Below are 23,462 nucleotides of genomic sequence, written 5' to 3'. Positions count from 1 at the left end.
CCTAGAAGGAGGTGGAGGTTCTGGATCTCGGGAGGGGAAAAGAGAGAGAGAAGGCGAGCTGACGCGGAGACGCGAGACTCGAGCGTGCCCCCAAGTCCCGTCGCGCTCTCGCCCCTGGTCGGCGACCTCAGCCCCTTATAACGACCCCACCTCTCGGGGAGCCGGAGGCCCGCCCCTCGAGGAGGAGCGCAGGGGAGGCGAGCGCGAACGCGGATTGGGTCGCCGGGGCACCCGTAGTTGGGAGCGGCGGAACGCGGGCCCCGGGGACGGCGGGAGGCGTCCGCGCTCCGAGGCTGCGGTGGGCCTCGTGGTGAGCTGGGGCCTGGTTGTCCCCGCGCGGAGAACGCGAGCCTCGGCCGGGGCCGGGGGCGGCCCGCGGAGCGCCTGGACCAGTCATGTGAGTCGGGTTTCTCAGGCTCTCAAACAACGAGGTCTTGTTTCTCCGGGCGGCCCTTCTCCCGCCGGGTCTCTCCCTCCGCCACCGCCCCTCTCCCCCCGCGCGCCCTCGGCCAGGGGCGTGACGGAAGCGCCCTTAACTCGCTCGGGGCCGGCTGCGGACCGGCGCGGCCGGTTCTCCCGTCCCGGGATGGGGACGCGCGGGCTCTGGCAGGGAGCCTGGCGGCCCCTGCAGGTAGGACGGCCGCCGTGGAGCGACAGAGGGCTGCCGCCGCCTCCACCGTCGGGGGCCGCGAGCATCCTCGTTCTGGCGGCGCTTGAACCGTGGGGTGTTGTGAAACCGGAGGGTTGGACTGCGGCCACCGCTGCCGCCTCCGCCTGCTAGAAGCGGCCAGCCCTGGTTAGCTTATGACTTTAATTTTTGGTCTTGCCTGCTGAGAGATCCTTGAGGCTCAAGAACAAACTATTAACTGATAGTCTCGGAGGATCCACAGTCTCCCACCAGAAGCGTCTTATGTTTAGTTCTTTGAGTGGAAATAACGATTTCACGTGAACTTTTTGAGTTTCTTCAAGTCTCCATTACGGTAACCTCACCTCCAAAAATGCCAGAAAGGAATGGATGATCTTCTCCAGCATGTTCCTTATTTCTTAATACTGATGACAATAACAAATGATACATTTTTTAAAGCTATTTTGTTGAAGGGAGTTTTAAATACGGTGCAGACTTTTCTACTCTAGTGGCAACAATTTCAGTTGACTGCTTTCAATCGGCTAAATAATAAAGCAGGATGCTGTGTGTAACAAGATTGTGAAGCTTGCATGTCGGATTGCAAGTTGAAGATGGAAATCACGCAAAAATTACCTTTTTAGGTTCTAAATAAACTTGTTTTTTCTTTTCCAGGGCAGACTACTGGAAGTCACAACCCAAGAAATTCTGTGATTACTGCAAGTGTTGGATCGCGGACAATAGGCCTGTATGATGATTCCTCTGTTAAGAGTCTCCTGATAACTGTGTTCATGCGAGATGTTCTTTGTTGATCTCAACTGAGAGCTTACAAAGTACTTTCATATGCGTTGCTCTTGATTTTTCAAAACATCGAACAATTTCTGTTGTGTTTTCATTCCTTGTAGGAAAGTTGTGAGCCTTCTTTATCATCAGCCCAAATTTGATTATCTACTAAGCCAAATTATTTCTCTCTGGCCCTTCAGTCACATTCAGGAACTGGACATTGAGTGGGTAATCACATTCATGTTTATGAAACACCTAGGTTATGACGGTGCTGTTTGTAATATTGTTGTATACAAAGAAAAGTAAAAGCAGAAAGTCCTTAACTGTAAAAAGAAACGTTATTGTAGTTTTTCTTGTATATTTCTGCTCTCTAGGTAGTTAAATATTTAATGTAGAGCTTTATATTTCTAAATGCTTAAATTTGAAAGACATCATTATCTTTGTCATGGAATATGAAAACAACAAACTTTAAGCACATTGTTAGTATATCATTTAGTCCAAATTCACCTTTTAAGACATAAAAGGAAAGACACTATTGATTTTTTTTTTCACCCCATCTCATGCATGTTTTTGTACTATGTATGTAGTAGATAAATGATAGGGTATTTTTTAGATGTATATTTGTATCCGTATTACTTGGTAGAGGTGGATGGGTAAAATAATAGTAACACCATCTGTAACAATGTTATGTTTCTTTGGTAGACGTTTATTTATTATTATCTGAAAAGAGTTTGAGTATATTTTTCAGTTTTGTCTTTATTTCTTCTTGAATAGTTGCTAAAGTTCTTGACTATCTTGTTTGATTTTGCCCATCCTTACCAAAAAAAAAAAAAAGTCACAAGTTTTAAAAGCTATGCAAATCACGATAGCCTCTCTTCCTTGGAAGTATGCAAGCAATTCAGTTAAGTTTTTGAGTTATCTAGAGAAAATAATTCTTTCTAGGAGTGTCTTTCTTCATTTCCTTGAATGGCTAATACACATTGATTTAACCTTTAACTAGAAACAATTTATTTTTGATTGGGCCTTTAATATTCTCTGTATAGTAAAATCAACTTTAGGAAACCAAGATATGAAAAATAGAGGATGAATATTTGCTTTACGAAGTCACACTTTAAAGAGGAATTCACAGCAGTACTTTAGAGTAACTCAGCAAGTGCATTAGGTAAGAATTGATTGACAGGACTTTGCAAAGTTACCCAGAAATTTCTTATTTCATACAGCACATTTGAAATTTAGAGAGCATTCTTGCTGTTAAATAGGTAATGATATTCACTCCTCAGCTCAGTCCCCATCCATCCAGTTACCATCATTCCTCATAGGTTACCCCTGTTTTCACATTCTTGTCTGTGCTTCCATATTTGTATCTAAATGTTTCTGTAGATTCCAGTGTGCATAGAAGGTAGCATGCTGTTTACACTGTCGTGCACCACAGTTGTTTTATTTTTTTTAATTGGATAGCATATCTTGATGCTCTTTTATCATCAGTGTATAAGGAGCTCCTTTGTTCTCTATTACAGCATCCTAATTTTAGCTTGCCGCGCATAGGAGTTTTACGTTTTATATCATTACCACATTGTATGATAGTATTTGTTTACAATTTGGAAGGCATTTTTTAATGCCTGCTTTTCTCTCAATTTGGAGAAGTTGAGAATCATTGTTGATTCTTTTTTTTTTAGCATAATGTGGCAAATAGAGCAGTACAAATTCTAGACTCATCGGTTGTGACATTTTATGTTGACGGGTGTTTTTCTTTGTTTTTTTAATTTAGTTTATTTCTTTTTGGCTTTGCTGGGTCTTTGTTGCTACACTCCGACTTTCTCTCGTCGTCACGCGTGGACTTCTCATTGCAGTGTCTTCTCTTGTTACGGAGCACAGGCTCAGTAGTGGTGGTGCACTGACTTAGTTGCTCCTCAGCGTGTGGGATCTTCCCAAACCCGCATCTCCTGCATTGGCAGGCAGGCTTTTCACCACTGAGCCACCAGGGAAGCCCCAAGAGGTGTTTCTTGAAGTGTGAAGTTTGTTTTTTTTTTCCACTCCCGTTTGGGCTTCGTGTCTTGCTCTAGCCCTCATTACAGTCATATTCAGTAGATTAGTCATCGAGGGTACCTTGTATACTTCTCTATTAATATGGTCGTCATAGTTTATTTTAAGCACCAAAGGAAACCTTGTCAGAGGGCATAATAATAAATAATGTGGTTTAGTTCCTTAGCATCATTTGATTAAAAGGGCCAGTTTGCATGAACATTAATTTTATCTTTTCTGCCAGCTGTACTTCAATTTTGTTATGTTCCATTTCCCTATTTAGTGTTACTTTGCTGTGAACATTATGATGTGTAGTTTTCCTTTGTATTCTCTTTTTTTTTAACCTTCAAGAGCATTGAATTTCATGAAAGAGGAAAGAATCATAAAGAAAATGTGGCGAAGAGGATCAGTGAGGTAATCTAGTTTGTTTCTTTCTTTGCCAGTTTTTCTCTGTAAATATCAGCCCTCTATCTAGCATTCACTTTTATATGTGTCTTACAGATTAAACAGAAAAGCCTGGATAAGGCAAAGGAAGAAGAAAAGGCATCAAAGGAGTTTGCTGCAATGGAGGCAGCTGCCCTGAAAGCATACCAGGAGGATTTGAAAAGGCTTGGCTTAGAGTCAGGTAAAAAAGCAGCCAGCATGTTTTAAAAGTAACATCACAGGTCGTGCTAAGTGAGCTCTTACTGTTTCCATAGAGAAGTTATACACTCGGTATACTCTTAGTGCTTTGCCTGTGTATCACATCCCTATTTAGACTGTGGGACTTCTGCTCATGCACTTTTCATTTTGCTTTTGAAGCTTCATCTTTCAATACCTCCGTTCACGACAGCTGTATTACACTAGGGGTTACCTAGCCCTTGCTCTTAGGCCAGTAGTTCATTTCAGAGACACTTGAGCTTTCATGGATCCTAATTTTTTGGCTAAATGGATCTATTCATTTAAAAAGTAGGCCTTGCCTTATAACCCCAGTTCACTTTATCCATACCATCAAAACTATGAATCATGTTTATTTATGTAGTTGAACTATAGTGAATTAAACTTTTGTGGACAGATAATTGACTTTACTACTAGAAAGTCATTTTGGTTTGTTTTTTTTTTTTTTTACTTTTTAATTTTTTTATTGACTGTTAGACACATTATGTAAATTTAAGGTTCACAGTATGGTAGCATGATAGATGGGAGAAGGCAGTGGCATCCCACTCCAGTACTCTTGGCTGGAAAATCCATGGACGGAGGAGCCTGGTGGGCTGCAGTCCATGGGGTCGCACAGAGTCAGACAGGACTGAGCGACTTCACTTTCACTTTTCTCTTTCATGTATTGGAGAAGGCAGTGGCACCCCACTCCAGTGTTCTTGCCTGGAGAATCCCAAGGACGGCGGAGCCTGGTGGGCTGCCGTCTATGGGGTCGCACAGAGTTGGACATGACTGAAGCGACTTAGCAGCAGCAGCAGCATGATAGATTTATTGTAATGTGATTGCATTATAGCAGTATTTATCATATTACATATCTATGATATTATTGTCTGTATTCAAACTGTGCAGTAGATTTCTGGGTTATTTACTACTTACTGCAAATCTGTACTCTGAAACAGCGTTAGTCTTATCCCTCTACCCCCCATCCCCTGGTAACTACTCCTGTTTGCTCTGTTTTTTACAAGTTTGACTTTTCTAGGTCCCACATATAAGTGATAACGGTATTTGTCTTTCTGTTTCCGGCTTATTTCACTTAGCATAATGTGTTCAGGGTTCGTCCGTGTTGTTGCAAATGGCAGAGTCCTTTCTGGTGGCTGAATTGTATATGTGTGTATGTGTATATATATGTGTGTATTAAAATGCCATAGTTTATGTAATTAGTCTCTTCCTGATTAATATTTAGGATTCTTAAAGTTTTTCGCAGTTAGAAAGACTATTTCAGTGAGCGCCCTTATGCAGGCATGTTGTCACAATTTATATCTGTAGGCTTAATTTCAAGAAGTGAGATTGCAGATTTGCAGTGCAAATGTTTTATAAATTGATCGATGAAATCAAGCTGTCGTCACAAATGTTGGGCTGATTTACACTTTTCTAGAAATAAAATTATTTTATTAACTGATGTTAGAAATAACTATTCCTTTGGAAAAAAGCAAAGCCATAAAAACTGCCTATTTTTTACACCCGTGTAAATACCTGATGGATAAGACTGACTAACAGTGGGTTTGGTTTCATTGTTGATCTAATGCAAAAACAATTGTATGTATTTGCATTTCCTTGATTATTAGTGAAGATAATGTTAATTCTCTGAGTTACCTTTGACTTTTTGCTCATTTTTGAGTTAGAAAGTTAGATTTGTAAGGGATCTTTGTTAGGAATATTAACTCTCTGTCGTATTTGTTATAAAGATTTATCGTTTTGTCTGTCTTATATATATATTTTGGGATTTTCTCCTGGATAGTCTTATATTCTTGCATGTTTCATTTTCCAAATAGGCTTTGTAGTAATGTTTCTGGTTCCTAAAGGAACCTTGTCAAGCTTTTGATTGAAATAAAATTATTAAACCAGAAAGGAAAACTTGACATCAGCTACTTTACCCTTCCTTCATCTTTCTCTAGAGATCTCAGAGCCAAGCATGTCACCAGTAACCAGCACGGTCTCACCCACCTCTGCATCAAATCAGCAGAAAGAAAAGAAGAAAAAGAAAAAAGACCCTTCAAAGGGCAGATGGGTAGAAGGCATAACCTCGGAGGGTCACCATTACTATTATGATCTTATCACAGGAGGTGCGTCATTTAGGCGTAACGACAGTAGAAAATGATAACTGACAGTTTTATTTTGTGTTAGAACTTCAGTCATTATCAGAGCACTTTAACAGTGAGAGACTAAACTTTGCATTTTTGCCACAGTGGTTAAAAAAAAACAACTATGTGCCCTTTAAAAATGTACCCTTTTCATGGTGATTCAAGGTCATCACTAAAGACTTAATAGTGGGTTCCTTATACACTATAAATATAAATAAATTATGTAGCTTTGTATTTTCTCGCTAAAACTTTGTAAATATTTTAACTTTTAGGGGTATATGAATCACATGGAGAAAGTAGAGAACAAGAAATAGAAAGGGTGGGTACATATATTCAAGGAATGGGTAGAAGAAAAGTTAAGAATGGTTGGGAAGGTAGGAAATGAGACTAGAGAGTTAATGAGGAAAAAAACCTTGGGCTACCAATATTGTGGGAATTATTAAGATCTCTAGTCACAGTCAATTTTTGACTACGCAGAAACAGTAATAATCTCTTGAGAGTTTTCACTGAGCTGTCAGTGAAGTGCATGTTGTAGTTCAGCAGTGAACCATAAATAATTATATGCTAAATATTGTCTTTGGAGAAGGAAATGGCAATCCACTCCAGTATTCTTGCCTGGAGAAACCCATGGACGGAGAAGCCTAGTAGGTTACAGTCCACGGGGTCGCAAAGAGTCGGACAGGACTGAGCGACTTCACCTAAATATTGTCTTAAATTTACGTAGTAATTACTTATTAATTACATTTTCCCCTTTCTGCAGCCTATTCCTTGCTGCCTTTGTTCACCATCCTACTTCATATACTGTTTCTCTTAGCAATGCTTGTTTTTAATTCCTGCGTATTTCATTTCTGTCTTGAGTCATTCATTCCATCTTTCACTCTCCCCTGCCCCAAGATGTCAGAAGGCCTTCTCATGCCTTCAAAATTTATCAAACCTGAATTCTAAGAAGTCTTTACCTGGCTCTAATACTTCTTGTGGAAGCACCAGTAACTTCTTATCCTTCATTCTGTCCTCCCTTCTTGGTTACATAGCATTCACATGTATGCTACACAATACTACTAGGGTGTATGTTGTTTCTTTTATTTTTGAATTATGTTTTAAACTACAGACACATAGTATTCATGTTGAATATATTATAAATATTTGCCAAATTATTTTGGAAAGATTTCACAAATACAGTATATTTTGCTTTAAGCATCTCAGTGGGAGAAACCTGAAGGATTTCAAGGAAACTTAAAAAAGGTAACTGAAGCACATTAATAGTATTTTCTTTGTTCTTTAAAGTGATTGTCCTTTGGGATTTTTGTTGGGTTTAGTTCATCGGATTTACTTACAGATAAGCCTCCCAATCCCCCCAGGCACTTTGCTCCTTTCTTTCTATAATCCTTTTGTTAAAAGGGTGGATGGAAGTTGAAAAGTCTTGTCTACCGTAAGTCTATGCAGGGTGAATGTTACTAGTTGATTTGCAGTCAGTTGCCATTTACATATCCCAGTCAGTCTGCAAAGAACTGTCCAGGTGTTCAGAAGTGAGATATTCCATTCATGAAAGGTGGCTCATGACTAACACAAACCAGCTTCCTGGCCATGATCAGTACCAATTCCCAGGTTTCCATAGGAAAGGAAAGGTTGGCTGACTGTCTTAGTTATCTAGTATATAACCACATCTTCAATTTATGTTGGGTTTTTTCCCTCCCATTAGGCAACAGGGAAGACTGTGTGGATAGAAGGGCTAAGTGAAGATGGCTATACCTATTATTATAATACAGAAACGGGGGGTAAGTAGTACTTTGGATGATCTTTTAAACTGTCTAAAATTGTGCCTAATACTGCTCATTAGCCTGCTGGTGAATTGTCTGAACTTGAGAATTTTAGTATGCTGCTGCTGCTGCTAAGTCACTTCAGTGGTGTCCAACTCCGTGCGACCCTATGGACAGCAGCCCACCAGGCTCCTCTGCCCACAGGGTTCTCTAGGCAAGAACACTGGAGTGGGTTGCCATTTCCTTCTCCAATGTATTATTTTTTATAATTTAAAAGCATTAATACAGTGGAAGAGCAAAGAGGTTTCTATAATATACTGAGCTGTACATTGTTATTCTCAAGTAACACTGCATTCACAAATTTTACTTCTAAACTCATTTTTACTTTTTCCACTATGATTGGTTTTATCATGATTATTTTAGAAATACAGTCATTACTTTGGAAGATCACCTCATTCATCTTGCCCTCTCCTTTTTCCAAAAACAAAACTGAAGCTACTTTAGCAGCGGTGAAGTCTGTCTAATTTTCACTTTTACTTTAATAATTTTCAGTTACATAAATATTTAGAAAATGTGTAATTATTATTACCTAATTATTATCTAAGTTTTTCAAATTAAGATTTTATCTAATTTAATTTCATAAAACTAGTCTTCACAGTAATTATAGTTGATTTCTTCTGCAATTAAATTTACCAAAATAGCTATAGTATTGGTGTAACCCTGAGATGGTTTTGGTTGTTGTTTTTTGATTCCTGCTACGCAAGGATTGCTACATAGCATTAAGTCTTTTAGGAGGAAAAGGCCCTTTTCATCTCCAAGTAGATACCCAGTCTGCCCAGTGATGACAGTGGTTCTCTCTCAGTAAACCTGATACACTAAATCTGTATAGACATAAAATAACTTATAACTCAGGGGTAAGATCTGAGTGAGCTCAGCGCTCACCTTCTTCCCTTACCAGCTCTGTGATTGTGGGCAAGTCACTGAACCTACAGTTGCTTTTAAGTAGAGTCGATGGTATACTCTGTGAGGTCATGATAGTCATGTGTCTGTAAGGTTCCCCAAACAGTGCCTAGTACATATTAGATGCTTAACAAATTTTTCATGAAAGCTCTTTTGTTACTTGTGTGAAATAGAGGCAAGGAAAAGTAACGTTTTTCATTAGTGTTAGAAAGTTCCCTGCAGTTAATAAGGGACTGGACCAATGTGGTTATTAATACAGCCCCTTTTACTCTGAAAACTTTCCCAGTTGAACAATGAATTTTAGCATCACTTTTATTAAACTGAAAATAGAGAATAACTGCAAGATAATTAGAGCTGCTGTCATTTTACTAAAAGTCCAAGAAGCCACTGGGTGGCAGTATAGTTCAACTGAGGGGTTTTTCTCTTCTTAACGATAAAATGACAAATTTTATTTATTCAGATCCTTGCCATATTATTTCACTTTGTAAAGATCCCAGGGAAAATTTCTGATAAATAAATTTCAGAAAATCTCCTGTGTGTCCATTACCACATTTCCTGAAATTGGTGGTGGTTAAATTTTGAGTCCTCAGAATGTACTACCCAGTTTTTGGGTCTCTTTCCATTGGGGCTATAGTGGATACATCTAGTGAACCCAGATTGCTTGAATTTAATTTCTGAAAGCTAATAGCAAGATCTTTGAGAATGCTTATTATCTTCTTGATCAAGTGATAGTGTGAAACAGATGCAGTGTTGTCGCTTAATAATATCTTGTAAGTGATAGGAAACATTATATTGGAAATTACTTTTAAATAGAGTTGGTAACTAAATAAGATGACTGTTAAAATGTGTTGAATAGAATCCAGATGGGAAAAACCTGATGATTTCATTCCACACTCCGGTGATCTGCCTTCTAGTAAAGTCAATGAAAAGTCACTTGGCACCCTAGAAGAGTCCAAATCATCAGATTCACATGGTGAGTCTGATGGCGAACAAGAAGCAGAAAAGGAGAAAAAAAAAGAAGAGATCCCAACAGAAACACAGAAGCTAATAATAAAGTTTAAGGTAGGTTCTCGGTTCTTTACAACAGTTTGTTAATTTATAAAAAGATTTATAGACTCTTCAGCTTTCTGGTAGAAGGTGGAAGTAAAACCAAGATATGCATGACTTTTGGCACCTGGATAAATGATAGCGGCAAGATAGTAAATTGATTTTTAGACCTCCTTAGTTTGAGACGCCTCTGTAACATCCAGAGAGCTGTCTGAACATGCACGGATGAAGGTCTTAAGTGTAGAAATGTTAACTTGAGTATCATCAAAATACTAGTAGTAATTTAAGTCTTAGAACAGATGAAGTAACCTAGAAAAATTACTTTGGGAAACATTAAATATATAAGTGTAAGTGAGAGAGAAGCCCACAAAGCAGAATGAGGAAAGAATGATTAGAAAGGTGTGCAGAGAAGCAGAAGAATCCAATATCCCAGAAGCATGCATGCCAAGTCGCTTTAGTTGTCTCCGACTCTTTGTGACCCTATGGACTGTAGCCCGCCAGGCTCCTCTGTCCATGGGATTCTCCAGGGGAGAAAACTAGAGTGGTTCAGTAGTTCAGTTCAGGTAACCCAGGAACTGGACCTGCGGCTCCTGAGTTGCAGGCGGATTCCTTAGCGCTGAGCCCCTGGGGAAGCCCTGGAGTAGAGAGCATCAAGGACTGACTTGGTCTAGAAAAGAGAAAAACGTCCTTTGAATTTTGCAGACAGGGAGTCCTTGATACCCTTTTAGTGGTTAGACCAGAGTTTCAGGAGGTGAAACTCAGATTACAAGAGGATGAAAAGTGGTGCACAGTGTGTATGTGGTTGGGAGATGAAATGAAAAGCAGAAATTAAATGATAGGATGGTGGCTACACACTGACTCTTAATTGTGAGAGATCTGTAGTGGCGACGTTTTCCTTAAGAGGAACTCCAAAAGAATACCAACAAGGGTAAGTGAATAGGTTACTCATTCTCTGTAGGAAGGTAGGGCTTTCATTTTCTATAAGGTTTGACTGTAGATCAGTTGCTTTCAGGAAAGAAGTCATGCCTTTTAGCCTCAGCTTACTCGTCTGTAAAGAAATCAAGATTGTTTGCTGAGAGGAACTTTGGGGAGCTTGACAACATTAACAGACTCAAATAATCCCTGAGCCAGGGTGGGAGAGGAAATGACCAAGAAGGAGGATTGACAGGCGGTGCTGCTGAGTGTCCAGCCATGGTGGGAAAGTAAAACCGACATTTTAATAGTGTTAATAGTATTGCTGGACTTCCCCGATAGCGCAGCACGTAAAGAATCCACCTGCCAATGGATGCAGGAGATGCAAGAGACTTGGGTTTGATCCCTGGGTTGGGAAGATCCCTTGGAGCAGGGCATGGCTACCCACTCCAATACTCTTGCCTGGGAAATCCCATGGACAGAGGAGCCTGGCGGGCTGCAGTCCATGGGGTCTCAGACACCACTGAGCACGCTCACACACGGTAGTAGTGCTCGTCCTCCTGCTTTTGGGACCTTTCTAGGAACAATCAGGAGCCTGGATGCCAAAGTGGACAAGATACGTATCATTGATCCACGGTTGAGTACTGGCCTGAGAGGTGAATGAATATCCAGGATGCTGGAGAGAGGGCACTTGCGGCCTTCCCTAGGGTCTTGTCTTTGCCCGCAGCTTCTCTACCCACCCCATAAATCTTGGTGGAACTTAGGGTGAAGAACGTATCCAGTTTGTAGAAGAGCAGCAGCAACGCTTTTTGTGTAACATCTATCTCAGTGTTTGTAGTTCAATTTAGGTAACCCAGCATCCAATTTGGGACAGATATTATTAACTCCAAGCAAACAAAATATTTCAAAGTATCCGGCCACTTGCCAGAGAAATCAGTAAACACCTTGGTGTTACTGGTCTATAATATTTCTATATTCAGATTTGATCATTGCTTTAAGCAAAATATGGAGTCATACTGTAATAAGGTTTTATTATCACTTTGCAATTTAATCTGTCACAGAGAATGTCATTAAGTCTTCATCCACTGAAATAAGGGGTGAATAGTATTCCATGATGTGAATATACAGTGATTAATTCAGCCCTGTGGAGCTGAAATTTTGAATAATCACTAAAGGGACCAGGAGAAGAAATAACTGGAGGCATGTTACTTAGCGGTGTTAGTCTCTGCTGAAATTGGATACCATAAATTCTGAAGGCTCATCAGTTTGTATGTTGTGTGATTCGTTTTCTGGTAACACTTGACAGACCAATGGTTGGATAGACCTGGGTTGGAGATTTTTAGATCTTTTACAATAGACAGGCATAGGGACAAAGATATTTAAGGGAGCTAGCAAAGGAATGTCTGTGAAGTGATTCTCTGTGGGCTGGGGCCTGGTAATGAAGAATATGAAGTCTAGATGAGACCAGCAGACTCAGAGCACAGGAAATTAAGGTAACAGAGATAGCAGCAAGGTTGAACAGGAAGTATCGTAGAAGCAAGGGAGCCAGAAAGCCAACAGAGTAACATTGTGTTGGACTTGGAAGATTTCACAAATTATTGTTGAATTTTAAAATCAAATGTAGGAAAATCATGAATAAAGCATATTTTTGAAGGAAATGTTATTCAGCAAAAAAGAAAAAAAGATTTCACAAGTGGGGCATTTCTGAGTGATGACCTAATTCAAATTAACAGGAACATAAATGTGAGGATTTAATACTTGAATACTACCTATGCCGCAGGTGCTACATGTGAGGAAAAACCTTACTAGGTTACTAAAATATAGTGAAGGCCAAAGTCAATGGTTTTGTGCATCACAAAACTGAGGGTCGGGAATTTTTAAGCTCAAGGATGACCACGAGAGCTTGAGTAGAGAGCACACGGTGCCTGAGTTGCCACTGTCGCCATGTCCATGGAGCAGTGGCCAGAAGTTGTTAGATCACCAAGGATGGAGGACAACCGCATAGAAGGTGGTACAGGTCTCAGAGGAGGCGTTTAGTAAAACGTTCTCAGTAAAAATGTTTCATTTTAAAAATGACATGGTCTGGAAGCAGTCATGATTGCTAGAGAAAGCTGATGCTGTGTCCTGGTTCTGTGATAGCAGCAGCGTAAGAGAATGCATTAGCATCCATTCCAAGAATTGCAAACAGAACAGTCCCAGGACTGCCACCCGTGGTAGTACAGTTTGCAGAGAGGCTAAACCAAGCCACAGGGCTTTGTTATCCCAGTTGAAGGAGGTGCCGTAAAAGCACCAGCTCTCCCCAGGGGCTCTGCAGAAGCTGCTTCTCCTTCAGGGATGTGTCTTTCCCTAATTTCATGTCATTACCAGTTGTATAGGCCAGTAAATTTCTGGCAGTGTCCTCAACGTGCAAATGGATTTCCGTTAACTCTGATTGGCTGAGTGTTAGCTGTTCAGTCGTGCCCGACTTTTTGCAACCCCACGGACTATAGCCAACCAGCCTCTTCTGACCATGGAATTCTCCAGGCACGAATGCTGGAGTGAGTAGCCATTCCCTTCTCCAGGGGAATCTTCCCAACCCAGGGATCAAACCTGAGTCTCCTGCATTGCCAGCAGATTCTTTACCATCTGAGCCACCAGAAGTTCTTCTCGTAGGTAATGGGTATAGAAGGGCCCAGTGACATGGCATTAAATTCAGAAGGGGCGCAGTATAAAGGAAGGTCACTGTTGGACATGTGAGGAAGGAGAGAAAGCAGTAAAGTGGAGAAGAGAGGATAAATAGGGCCTGTGCTTGTCTCTTAAGTGTGAAACAGGTAGAGGGGTCATGGTGTATTTTAACAGCCTTGGCCATGGTATGTTAGCATTTTAGACATAATGAAAAACCTAATCAAGCATTAAAGAAGTCCTTTCGTGTACATTTGTTGTGTTATGTGCAAATTTGAACTATTGCGTTAATGTATTATTATTTATAGATCAGTAACAAGACTGTGGGGTCGCTAAGAGTCGGACACGACTGAGCGACTTCACTTTCACTTTTCACTTTCATGCATTGGAGAAGGAAATGGCAACCCACTCCAGTATTCTTGCCTGGAGAATCCCAGGGACGGGGGAGCCTGGTGGGCTGCCATCTATGGGGTCGCACAGAGTTGGACACAACTGAAGCGACTTAGCAGCAGCAGCAGCAAGACTATATTAAAGAAATTTTTGGCCCTGGCAGTTTTCTTTGAGGTTTGTTACTAATATTTCTTGACTTTGACATTCTAGGAAAAAAATAAAAATAGTAATAAAAGAACTGAACCAGAAACACAGAAAGAAAAAAATACCCAAGGGAAGAATTCATCAGGTCCAAGTGAAGAAAAACCCAAAGAAAAAAATACCCAAGGGAAGAATTCATCAGGTTCAAATGAAGAAAAACCCAAAGCTCATAAAAAGCCAAACCCATATGGAGAATGGCAGGAAATTAAACCAGAAGTTGAGTCCCAGTAAGTACCTGAAACTTAATCCAACAATTATAAGTTAATCCTGTCCCATATTATTGTAAGTATTTTATGTCTCAGTACTTCTGTAAATTGTAGTACTTAATTTCAGGAATACGGTGCTCATTAAAAAGTGTAGCTCATTTCTTTTATTTCTAGAGTGGTTTTATTTTCTCTAATTAAATATTTTAAAATGTAAACTAATGTTTATTTTTTAAAGTAAAACTAAGCATTGCTTTCATTCTTACAAAGACAAGACGTTTCTGTTGACCACACTAACATGCCATATACATGTGAGTATTTTCACTCTCACCATGGTTATTCTATGAGAGAAGCAAATGTCTGCATATCTAGTACATGCCTCATGGAATCTATCTAAAGGCAAGAAAACAGCCCTTGTTTTGTTAATGTATTGAAAATGGCTTATGACACTTCACCCAAGGTTTTAAGTTTTTATTCATAAAGCAGAGCAGTTTTATCAGCTAAACAAGGTCATGGTAGAAATGTTACCTGGTTTACATGATTAGCTTATGTGTTCATATCACTTATTGTCTTTGGATCATTTACACAATGAAAGGAAAACGTCACCCACACTTTCACACACTGGCGTTTCTTAAATGCTTAAAAAATATCTGAGTGGGAAACAAGTATATGAATTAAACAGTTTTTCTCCAAAACACTAGTGCTGTGGAATCTTTTATAGTGAAATTATTCATTGTTAGACTGTACTGTGATGAAAAAGTCATATTTTCACAAGGTGGAGGAACGCAAGTTTCAGACAACTTTATATGCAGTGCTAATGAGAAATGATTCCTTAGTGGTAGCATACAGGATATACCTGAACTATTAAAGTGTCTTTAGCAAATATTCAGGTTTTCTTTATGTTATTTAATGAAACATTAGGAAATATGTATTTAATGCTGCATAGTGCCAGGGACCAAAGTATATTGACTGTGTATATTGAAGTTGCAGAAATAATAGACTGCATTAGTTACTTGGGCTCGTAAGTGATTTACAATAGGAGAATGGTCTTCTTATACCAACATCACCTATACTTTAAAGTTGAGATTTCTTAAAATTTGAGTATTTCGTTTTCCCTGTGATAAGTTTACTGAGAAGCCATTCTTCTTAACGTCAACCAGTTTAACAGGTGATGGATTGTGTCTGACTTCCTAAGTAGATTTACTGGTGAGGTTGAAACTTTTTTTCATATGCCTGTATTTATTAGTGTTTTGTATTTACTCTTCTGTGAATTATCTGTTCATATGCTTTGCAAATTTTTCTGTTAAGGTATTAGTCTTTCCTTACTTGGATAAGATTTCTGTGTAGTGCAGAAGCTAACCATTTATTAGTAGAAGAACGTGTAGTTTGACTTTTGACTGTGCTTATAATGGTTTTAGATGTGTCGGATTTTGTAATATTTAACTAGTCTGATTTCTTTTCTTTTCCTTTGTGATCGGTTTTATTGCTATTACCCATTTTCATCTAAAAGTCAAGTTTATACTTATATTTCCTCCTGATTTGTATGGCCTTACTTCTTTTTTGTGTAATTATTTAATCCATCTTTAATAATTTTGATACATTGTATGAGATAAGATTCTAAAATAATTTTTTACCTTCCCTGGCAAACCAATTCTGCCAGTACCATTCTTCCCCCCGCCCTTTTTTTTTTCATTCTTCCCCATTTTTAAGTGGCCTTTTTTTAATCTGTGTTTAACTCTTAAATTTACCAATTTGCCTCTGACTACCTATTGTTCCATTAATCCATCTGTCTTTGTGACAGCACCATAAAGATTTAATTACTGTGATTTAATATATCCTTTTATATGATGCATATTGATATCTCATGGTTTATCCCTGTATTTTTTTTCCAAATTTTATTAAGTAGTCTCCCTGTTTTTTCCAAGTTAGTCATTTGCAAGCGTTCAACAAGTATAGAATCTATATAAATACTATGAATAAATTATGGCAATAATATTGTTTTCAGTATTTCATATTTTCATCAAAAAACTATTGTTCCCTTTTACTGTTTTTACTCATGGCGTTTTGTAGGATTTTCTATCCAGCTTTTGTCTGTAAGCCTCATGTTTGCAACCCCAGGACTAAAAACAGTGACGGGCACATAATAGGTGTCTGTGAGCTCAGTCACTCAGTCATGTCTGACTCTGGGGCTCCATGGACTGCAGTCCGCCAGGCTCCTCTGTCCATGGGATTTGTCTAGTGGTTCAGGGCACCAAACACAGGGGCACGTGGCAGCCCTGGATCCAGGGGGTGTGCCACCACTTTAGCTCCGGGCACTAGGATCCCACGGCTGTGTGGTCCTCAGCAGACACTACAGGGCTTCCCCAGGGGCTGTTGGGGCCTTCAGGAGCGCTTCCAGGTTCAGCAGCCAGAGGCTGGGACAGGCAGTGGCGGTGTCTGGCTCTGGCCGGGTTCAGAGACTCAGCTGCAGGGCCACCTGAGATGCTTGTGGGTGTAGTGGGCAGGCAGGCAGCAAGGGCCAGGGTCAGCTACAGGTTCCCCGGCAGCTTCAGGGACCCTGGCTATTGGGGTGCTTCCTCGTGGCTGCACAGCCTGCCCGAGTATGCGCACTGTGGTGGAGGACGGCGTCTGGGGTCAGGCTGGGGGAATGCCAGTGTGCTGGCGCAGGGACTGGCTCCTGAGGAGCAGGGCTGTGCAGGCCAGTGACAGAAGACAGGACCTGATTCAGGCCCACAAGCCAGCAACTGCAGAGACCCGGACTGTTGGCATCATCTCCCGTGCGCATTGCTCCCCTCTGGGCAGTGGAGGCTGGTGATGGGTGGCAGGGCAGCAGCATGCAAGCACACCGCTGGAGGAGCTCACCCCAAGCGTGCCAGCGGCCGTGGCGTCAGCCGTGGGAGGGCAGTCCAGGCTGCCATCTTACACAGCACCCTGAGCTGACTGCAGTGAGGAGGGCGAAGGGATGGAGGCAGCTGGCATCAGCAAGCACGAATAGCTGTGCACCGAGGTACCTGCTGAAATCTGGGGCGTCCACAGCAGCTGTGAGGTCTCTTGGCTCTCTCTGCAGCAGCAGAAGCGGCTTGTTTGTCCACAGCACAGGCCACTGCCACTCCTTGTCTGCTCTCTGTAGTCCCGGGGTTTTTTTCTCTTTTCCTATCCATCTCTGTAGGTCCCAGCTTCGCCACTGTGGGTGGGGTGAAACCTAAGCAGGACGTGGCCCAAAAGACTGCATCAGCTGGGCTTACCCCTCTCATCTTTTCTTGGTGAGGGGAGCTCTTTCCAGCTGGAAGGTTTCCTCTTGTCTCTGAGCATTGTCGGCCTGGGGAATGGGATGATGCAAACAAAGGGAGGTTGTCTTTCTTCTCTTCTTTTGCAATTATTCTCATGGTGTTTCATCCCATTATGTTGCGTAAGTTTCCTAAATGGACTCAAGCAGTTTTTCTTCATGGATAGCTGTCTAATAGTTGATCATTTTGTGGGGATGGAGACTAGGTTTTTTAAATGTTTTTCCTTATTGAATCAGCTCTTATTTTTAATTGTCTATTGAATTACATATCCATTTATTAATGGATTTTTCTGCTGCTTCATTTCTACCTCTTAATTTTCTTCCTCTGACTCCTCTTAAGTTTCTTTGTGTTTGTTCTTTATTCAGTTGAACACTTAAGACTGTTGACAGGGGGTGAGGAAGGGGTCTGTTCTTAGTTCTTACTGAAACTGATTAAAGCTATATTGTGTCTTAGTATAATTCTGTCCGTATATCACATAAACTTTGAAAGATGCTTTCTTGATTTCATTGTATTTGTAATAGTTTAATATCATGTGTTTGCTTACTTTTTTGACTTGGTGGTTTTCCAAAAGGACTTATTTTTCAAACTCGTATGTAGGTTGGTTTGTTTTTTCACCTTTATTACATTGTGTTCAGATACTATAACCTTTACAGTGTTTGCATTTTTAATTTGGAAATGACTGTGGTTTTGAGGAAGTGCTTACGTAATTATTTTTGAAGTTATTTGAAAGGGAGGTATATTCTCTGTAATATATTTTATTTATAGTCTCTTACCTTTCTTTCAAACATCTTTTCCTCTGATTATGTCACAAGGGTTTATTCCCTACTTCATTGACACTTCTGTTAGCTTCCACTTAGGAATTTCCTAGGACCATGATTTCAGAAACAGACTCATTCTTTCTCTCTCTCATAATCTTAGTTAGGAAGTAATACTATGATTTGATCACTTTATCAAAATATAACACAAAACACCAAGATTGTGAAATAAGTGAGTCTGTCATAGACTTCCTTGGATAGAGATTCATTTGTCCAGCCATCAAACCCTTCATTTCTCAAATCTTTCTCTGCTTAGCTAATGGAATATTTTGGTTTCACCTGGAAGCAGAGGGGTCTAGGGGAAGGAATATAGGTTTTAGATAACACGGGCCTAGGTTTTTTGTTTGTTTGTTTTTATTTATTTCTTTGGCTGTGCCAGGTCTTCATTGTGGCTTGCAAGATCTTTAGTTGTGGCATGCAAATTAATGAAGCATATGAATTCTTAGTTGCAGCACTTGGGGTCCAGTTCCCCAACCAAGGATTGAGCCAGGGCCCCCTGCATTGGGAACACAGAGTCTTAGCCACTGGACTGCCAGGGAAGTCCCTGGCCTGGGTTTTAATCCAGGTAATATTACTGCCGTAATGGTTTGGTTGACCAAGTTATTTAACTTCTCTCTAAGGCTCAGCCTCCGCCTCTGTAAAAATAATGAAAAGCCAAGAATGAATACCCCATCAACTTCAGGGGCTGCTAACCTTGGAAAGCACCGTTATTGGCAATCTAAGGGAAAGTAGCGCAGCAGGAAAAAGCCAACAAAAGTTGCATTTGTCGTATATGTTTAATACAGTAAAGAAAAGTTTGGAAGGCATCTGTATTCAGAACAAATCAGATTGAAGACCTATTCCAGTAAAAGCACGCCTGTTTCCTGCATCCCCTCATCAGATTTTGAGGAAATGTTATGTAACATCAGGATCTATTGAGATAGCTTCTTCCTCACGTTTGTATTAGTTTTTAGTTTTGCTTTTTCTAGTTTTGAACTCTGCATTACAGATTTGAAATTTTCTTTGTTCTTACATTCTTTGTATTTATATATTTTCTTTTATGTTGTTTTTTGCAGTCCTAGCAAGCTTCCTAACTATTTCAGTTTTTAAAATTATTACAGTGCTTAGAGATCTCTTTTAAGGCTGTGAGTTTATCTATGTGTATATAGAATGGACCATGAAAAGATCTCTCAATACTGTCACCATGGACCTCTCTGCACAGTCTATGTGAGAGGGAAACAAACTTGTTCACATGTACTTTTAAGATAATTGAATGGAAGAGCATATATTAAATTTAAATTCTAAGCAAACACATAAAAATCATGTGTCTGCAGTTATCAAGAGCCATAGTTGATGAGAAATCACTGTGAAGGTCTCTGACTTTTGTCTCCGCTTTCCTCTGACTTGCCTGCCTTTCTCAGGCAGGATCTCCCCAGTTGGTAGCAAAGCTTTCATCTTATCTCATACTGACAAAGATTCCAGTGATAAAGTAGTGCTGCTTTACCAGTTCCCAAAGTGGCCCTGTTTAGCTTTCATCAGATACCCAGTTCCCTTTCCTGAGCTAACCACTGTGAATTCTGACTGGACATGAGCTGAATTAAGCTCAAAATTCAGAGAAGAAAGAGGTCGTTTCCAAAAGGGGGAAAAAAAGAAAATTTAAGGCGTTCTAGTACTAAAAAAGACACTAGAAAAGCCAGAACAGAGTATTTTTACTCCAGGTGCCTGGTGCATAGTCTGGTTTACAGTATACATTCAGTATGGACGCTCCTGTTAGAATAACTACTACTCGAGGAACTTGCCTAACAGTCCAGCGGTAAGCCTCCGTGCTTCCAAGGTTGGGGATGCCAGTTCAGTTCCTGGTCAAGGAACAAAGGACCCCGCATGCCATGTGGTGTGTCCGAAAGGAAAAAGGACAACTACTACTCTAGATCTGCCGTTACCTTTCAGACTGCTCCTGGCCCCTGGGATCAAGATGAATGACTATGTTACACGGGTTCTTCTGAGATTGGAGGGGTGTGGTCTTTACTAACCCTCACTGTTCCTAGATGGGGAGTTCTCAGTTCTTGATATCTGAGACTTCTAACATTTAAATCATCCCTTTGCCTTTTTATTCCTTTTTCTCTCCTGTCATCACTCTTCCTTTCATGCTGACCAGGTGATCTTTTGGTTTCAAGTGAAAAACTTGAGTTACTTTAAATTTTAAGAAGAGGTTAATGGAACTTCCTGGCAGTCCAGTGGTTAAAGATTCTGAAATTCCACTGCAGGGAGCCTGGGTTCAACCCCTGGTTGGGGAACTAACATCCTCACAAGAAAAAAAGAAAGGAAGAAGGTTATTATCTCAAAAATTCCCAGAAAGGTTCTCCCTACAAGCCACAGGAGAGGTAGGAATTGGGCTGGGCCTCACAGATAGCTGGAACCAGGCCTGAGACATTGGCAGGATTCTCCGTCTCCCATCCTGCTTTTCTTTGCTGGCCTTATTCTCGTATCGCTATAGAACTCCTTTCTCTGAGTAGGAGAACGTATGGTCCCCAACAAGTTTTATATGCTTAGCCACTAGAGACGTAAATATAATGGTCTTCCTGGTCCATGTTCAAAAAGCTCATGGCTGGAACGAATGGCTGTGGTGTGACTTAATGCTCTTTCGCAGACCAGTTGACTATGTCAAGGGTAGAGACTGTGATAGGCTCATACTAATCGGGTACTGATCTCTGGACTAGTCATCTGATTATTTATAACAGCCAAGTAGGTAGTCCTACTACACCAGGACATTGAGATTCCATGGTTTTCGTCGTGTGCTGTGAAAGCCTTCAGAATCCTTCTCAGTCCATAGCAAAATCCCTTTTCATAGACACTGTTCATTTATATATATTCTCATATATAAGTACAAGTGTTTCCTTCAATGATATATCCAATAGGAACAAAAGAATAGAAGGGATTTTTCCTTGTATGTCCACCTATATGGATGCTCAGTATCTTAAGTAATATTATAAAATCAGTATTTTAAAATAATCACCTTCTCCAAAATGACCAGCTTCTAATTTCCAGTATTATCATTAGAAAGATGACCGTGAGGTTTTGGTGGACTCATATTATGTAAAAGTTTGTTTTACACTGTCAAATAGTGGTTTTATTTTTTTCTTTCTGTTCCAGTGAGGAGGTAGATTTGGAGCTTCCAAGCACTGAAAATGAATATGTGTCAACTTCGGAGGCTGATGCTGCTGGGGAACCCCAACTGGTTTTTAAAGAAAAAACAGTCACTTCTCTTGGAGTCGTGGCAGATGGAGTGGCCCCAGTCTTCAAAAAGAGAAGAATTGAAAATGGAAAGTCTAGAAATTTAAGGCAACGAGGTGATGATCAGTAATTATAAGAAAGCACTTAATGTGTGCTTTTTGGACATAATGGAGACTGTACATCTTTAAAAGCTCCTTTGTGTTTGTTTTACATTATTTAAGTGATAAAAATTTAGACTTACTCTGAATGTATTTTATGTGAATTTAAAATAAATCTTTTTCATGTGAAATTGATTTTTGTTCCTAAAATGGAAGCCTACCACATTGCATTATAATACAGTGTATTATCTTCAGTGTCCAAAAACTGGTAATTATGTCATAATATAAGATGCTATGTATCTGTTATTTAAAACGTTTATTCCATTCTTCCTCTTATGAACATACTTGTACTGCACTGAAAATGAATTACCTTTGCACACTGATATTATCCAAGAAATAAGAATTATACCACAAAAGAGAAGATTCGTAGTCCATGATGATTCAGTTTTGAGGATCCTGTCAGAAAGGCTGATGTAGAAAGTATATGCATATCTTGCTTACTTTTTTCAACTTAAGGTCAAGGACCAAGAACCAGGACTGTAGCTCAGGTAGTGGTTAATAGGGAATGAAAATCGGACCAAAGGAAGATAAGCGTATCTGCCTGGTTCAGTGCAAAGCAATAGTCATTGCATCGGCATTTTCACCTTCAGCCAGGCACTGTGCTAGGAACTGGGGGTGTAACGGTTCTTCACAAATTCTCATTCAAACAATCTTTTTCCCCAGTCATGCACTCTGTGCACCGGCCTTATATGTACTGGAAAATATTTTTTAGGGTTTATTTAAAACTCCGTAGATGAAGTCGTGAACAAAAATAGTAAGGTCTCTGACTTCGGTGAAAAGTTTTAGTGTTTCTTCAGACAGATTGGAAATTTCCCATTTCCTGGTTAAATTTCTTGAAAAGTGGAACTTTCTTATTTAATCCATTTGAAATAGGTACCTTCCCTTTATTATTCCAAATTCTTAAGATTATATTTTTTATAAGTTGTACAGTAGTTAACATTTGGCAGTAAATATTTGTCTTTTTAAGGTTACTAGTGTACATGTAAGAAAATTATAGCTTATTAAAAACTTTTATGAAAGTCAATTAAATAGTTTTTATTTTTTCTTCTAATACTGATCAGTGTCAACTTAGCGTTGGTGAGAGAGTATTTGGAGACTTGTATTTGTTTAGTGTACTTATTTGAGTATTTCACGAATGTATAGCATTATGGAGAAGTACATTCTGGAAGCCCATTTGTCATCTAGCTAATAAGCAGTGCGTTTTGGTACTAGGCTTTCCTCAATTGGAAAAGCTAATAAGACCATAAATGGAATACTGCTATGTTTTACACACATATTTGGCTTATATAAAATATGCAAATTTAAAGACATTTTCAAAACCACACCTTATTCTGTGAAGTGTTTCTCTTTGATGCATTATCTCCTTTACCTTTGCAAGACGACAATATTCCCAAGTTTAAAGGTCAGTTTGCTTTAAACAGAGACTAGTTTTAAGGATTTGCTCAGGAAAGACTTGACAAACACAACAATTTTAGTAAATCAAATCATGAAAAATAATACTTTTCTATTTGCTTTGAAAGAATAAGTAGAAAATATACCAGCTTTAACTTCCTGGATTTTTGCAGAAGTTAAATATTTGATACCTTTTCTTCCATTACCTTTCTATTACCTTATTTTGCATATACTTTTCTATATATATGCATATGCAGAAGCTCAG

General features: G+C 39.8%; 1 protein-coding gene across 3 annotated transcripts; it reads left to right on the top strand.

Annotated features, from left to right (window-relative positions):
• Nucleotides 50-23,126, top strand: WBP4 (WW domain binding protein 4). 3 transcript variants are annotated; one of them, XM_018056809.1, is made up of 10 exons: nt 50-397; nt 1,298-1,370; nt 3,779-3,841; nt 3,929-4,052; nt 6,019-6,186; nt 7,400-7,446; nt 7,904-7,979; nt 9,778-9,983; nt 14,142-14,359; nt 21,567-23,126. In XM_018056809.1, coding segments are annotated over exons 1-10 (1,188 nt in total). In that variant the 5' UTR covers nt 50-395; the 3' UTR covers nt 21,778-23,126. The 3 variants fall into 3 exon arrangements, with proteins under 3 accessions (XP_017912298.1, XP_017912299.1, XP_017912301.1); XM_018056810.1 differs by lacking the exon at nt 50-397 and adding an exon at nt 1,528-1,629; XM_018056812.1 differs by lacking the exons at nt 50-397; nt 1,298-1,370 and adding an exon at nt 1,674-2,567.

Source organism: Capra hircus, chromosome 12, assembly GCF_001704415.2.
Source record: "Capra hircus breed San Clemente chromosome 12, ASM170441v1, whole genome shotgun sequence".
Classification (NCBI taxonomy): domain Eukaryota; kingdom Metazoa; phylum Chordata; class Mammalia; order Artiodactyla; family Bovidae; genus Capra; species Capra hircus.
This window is presented reverse-complemented; position numbering and strand designations above follow the sequence as displayed.

Coding starts and splice junctions, on each gene's coding strand:
- WBP4 (XM_018056809.1), top strand. Junction 3,842..3,928: donor TGGCGAAGAGGATCAGTGAG/GTAATCTAGTTT, acceptor TGTGTCTTACAG/ATTAAACAGAAAAGCCTGGA. Junction 7,447..7,903: donor TTCAAGGAAACTTAAAAAAG/GTAACTGAAGCA, acceptor CCCTCCCATTAG/GCAACAGGGAAGACTGTGTG.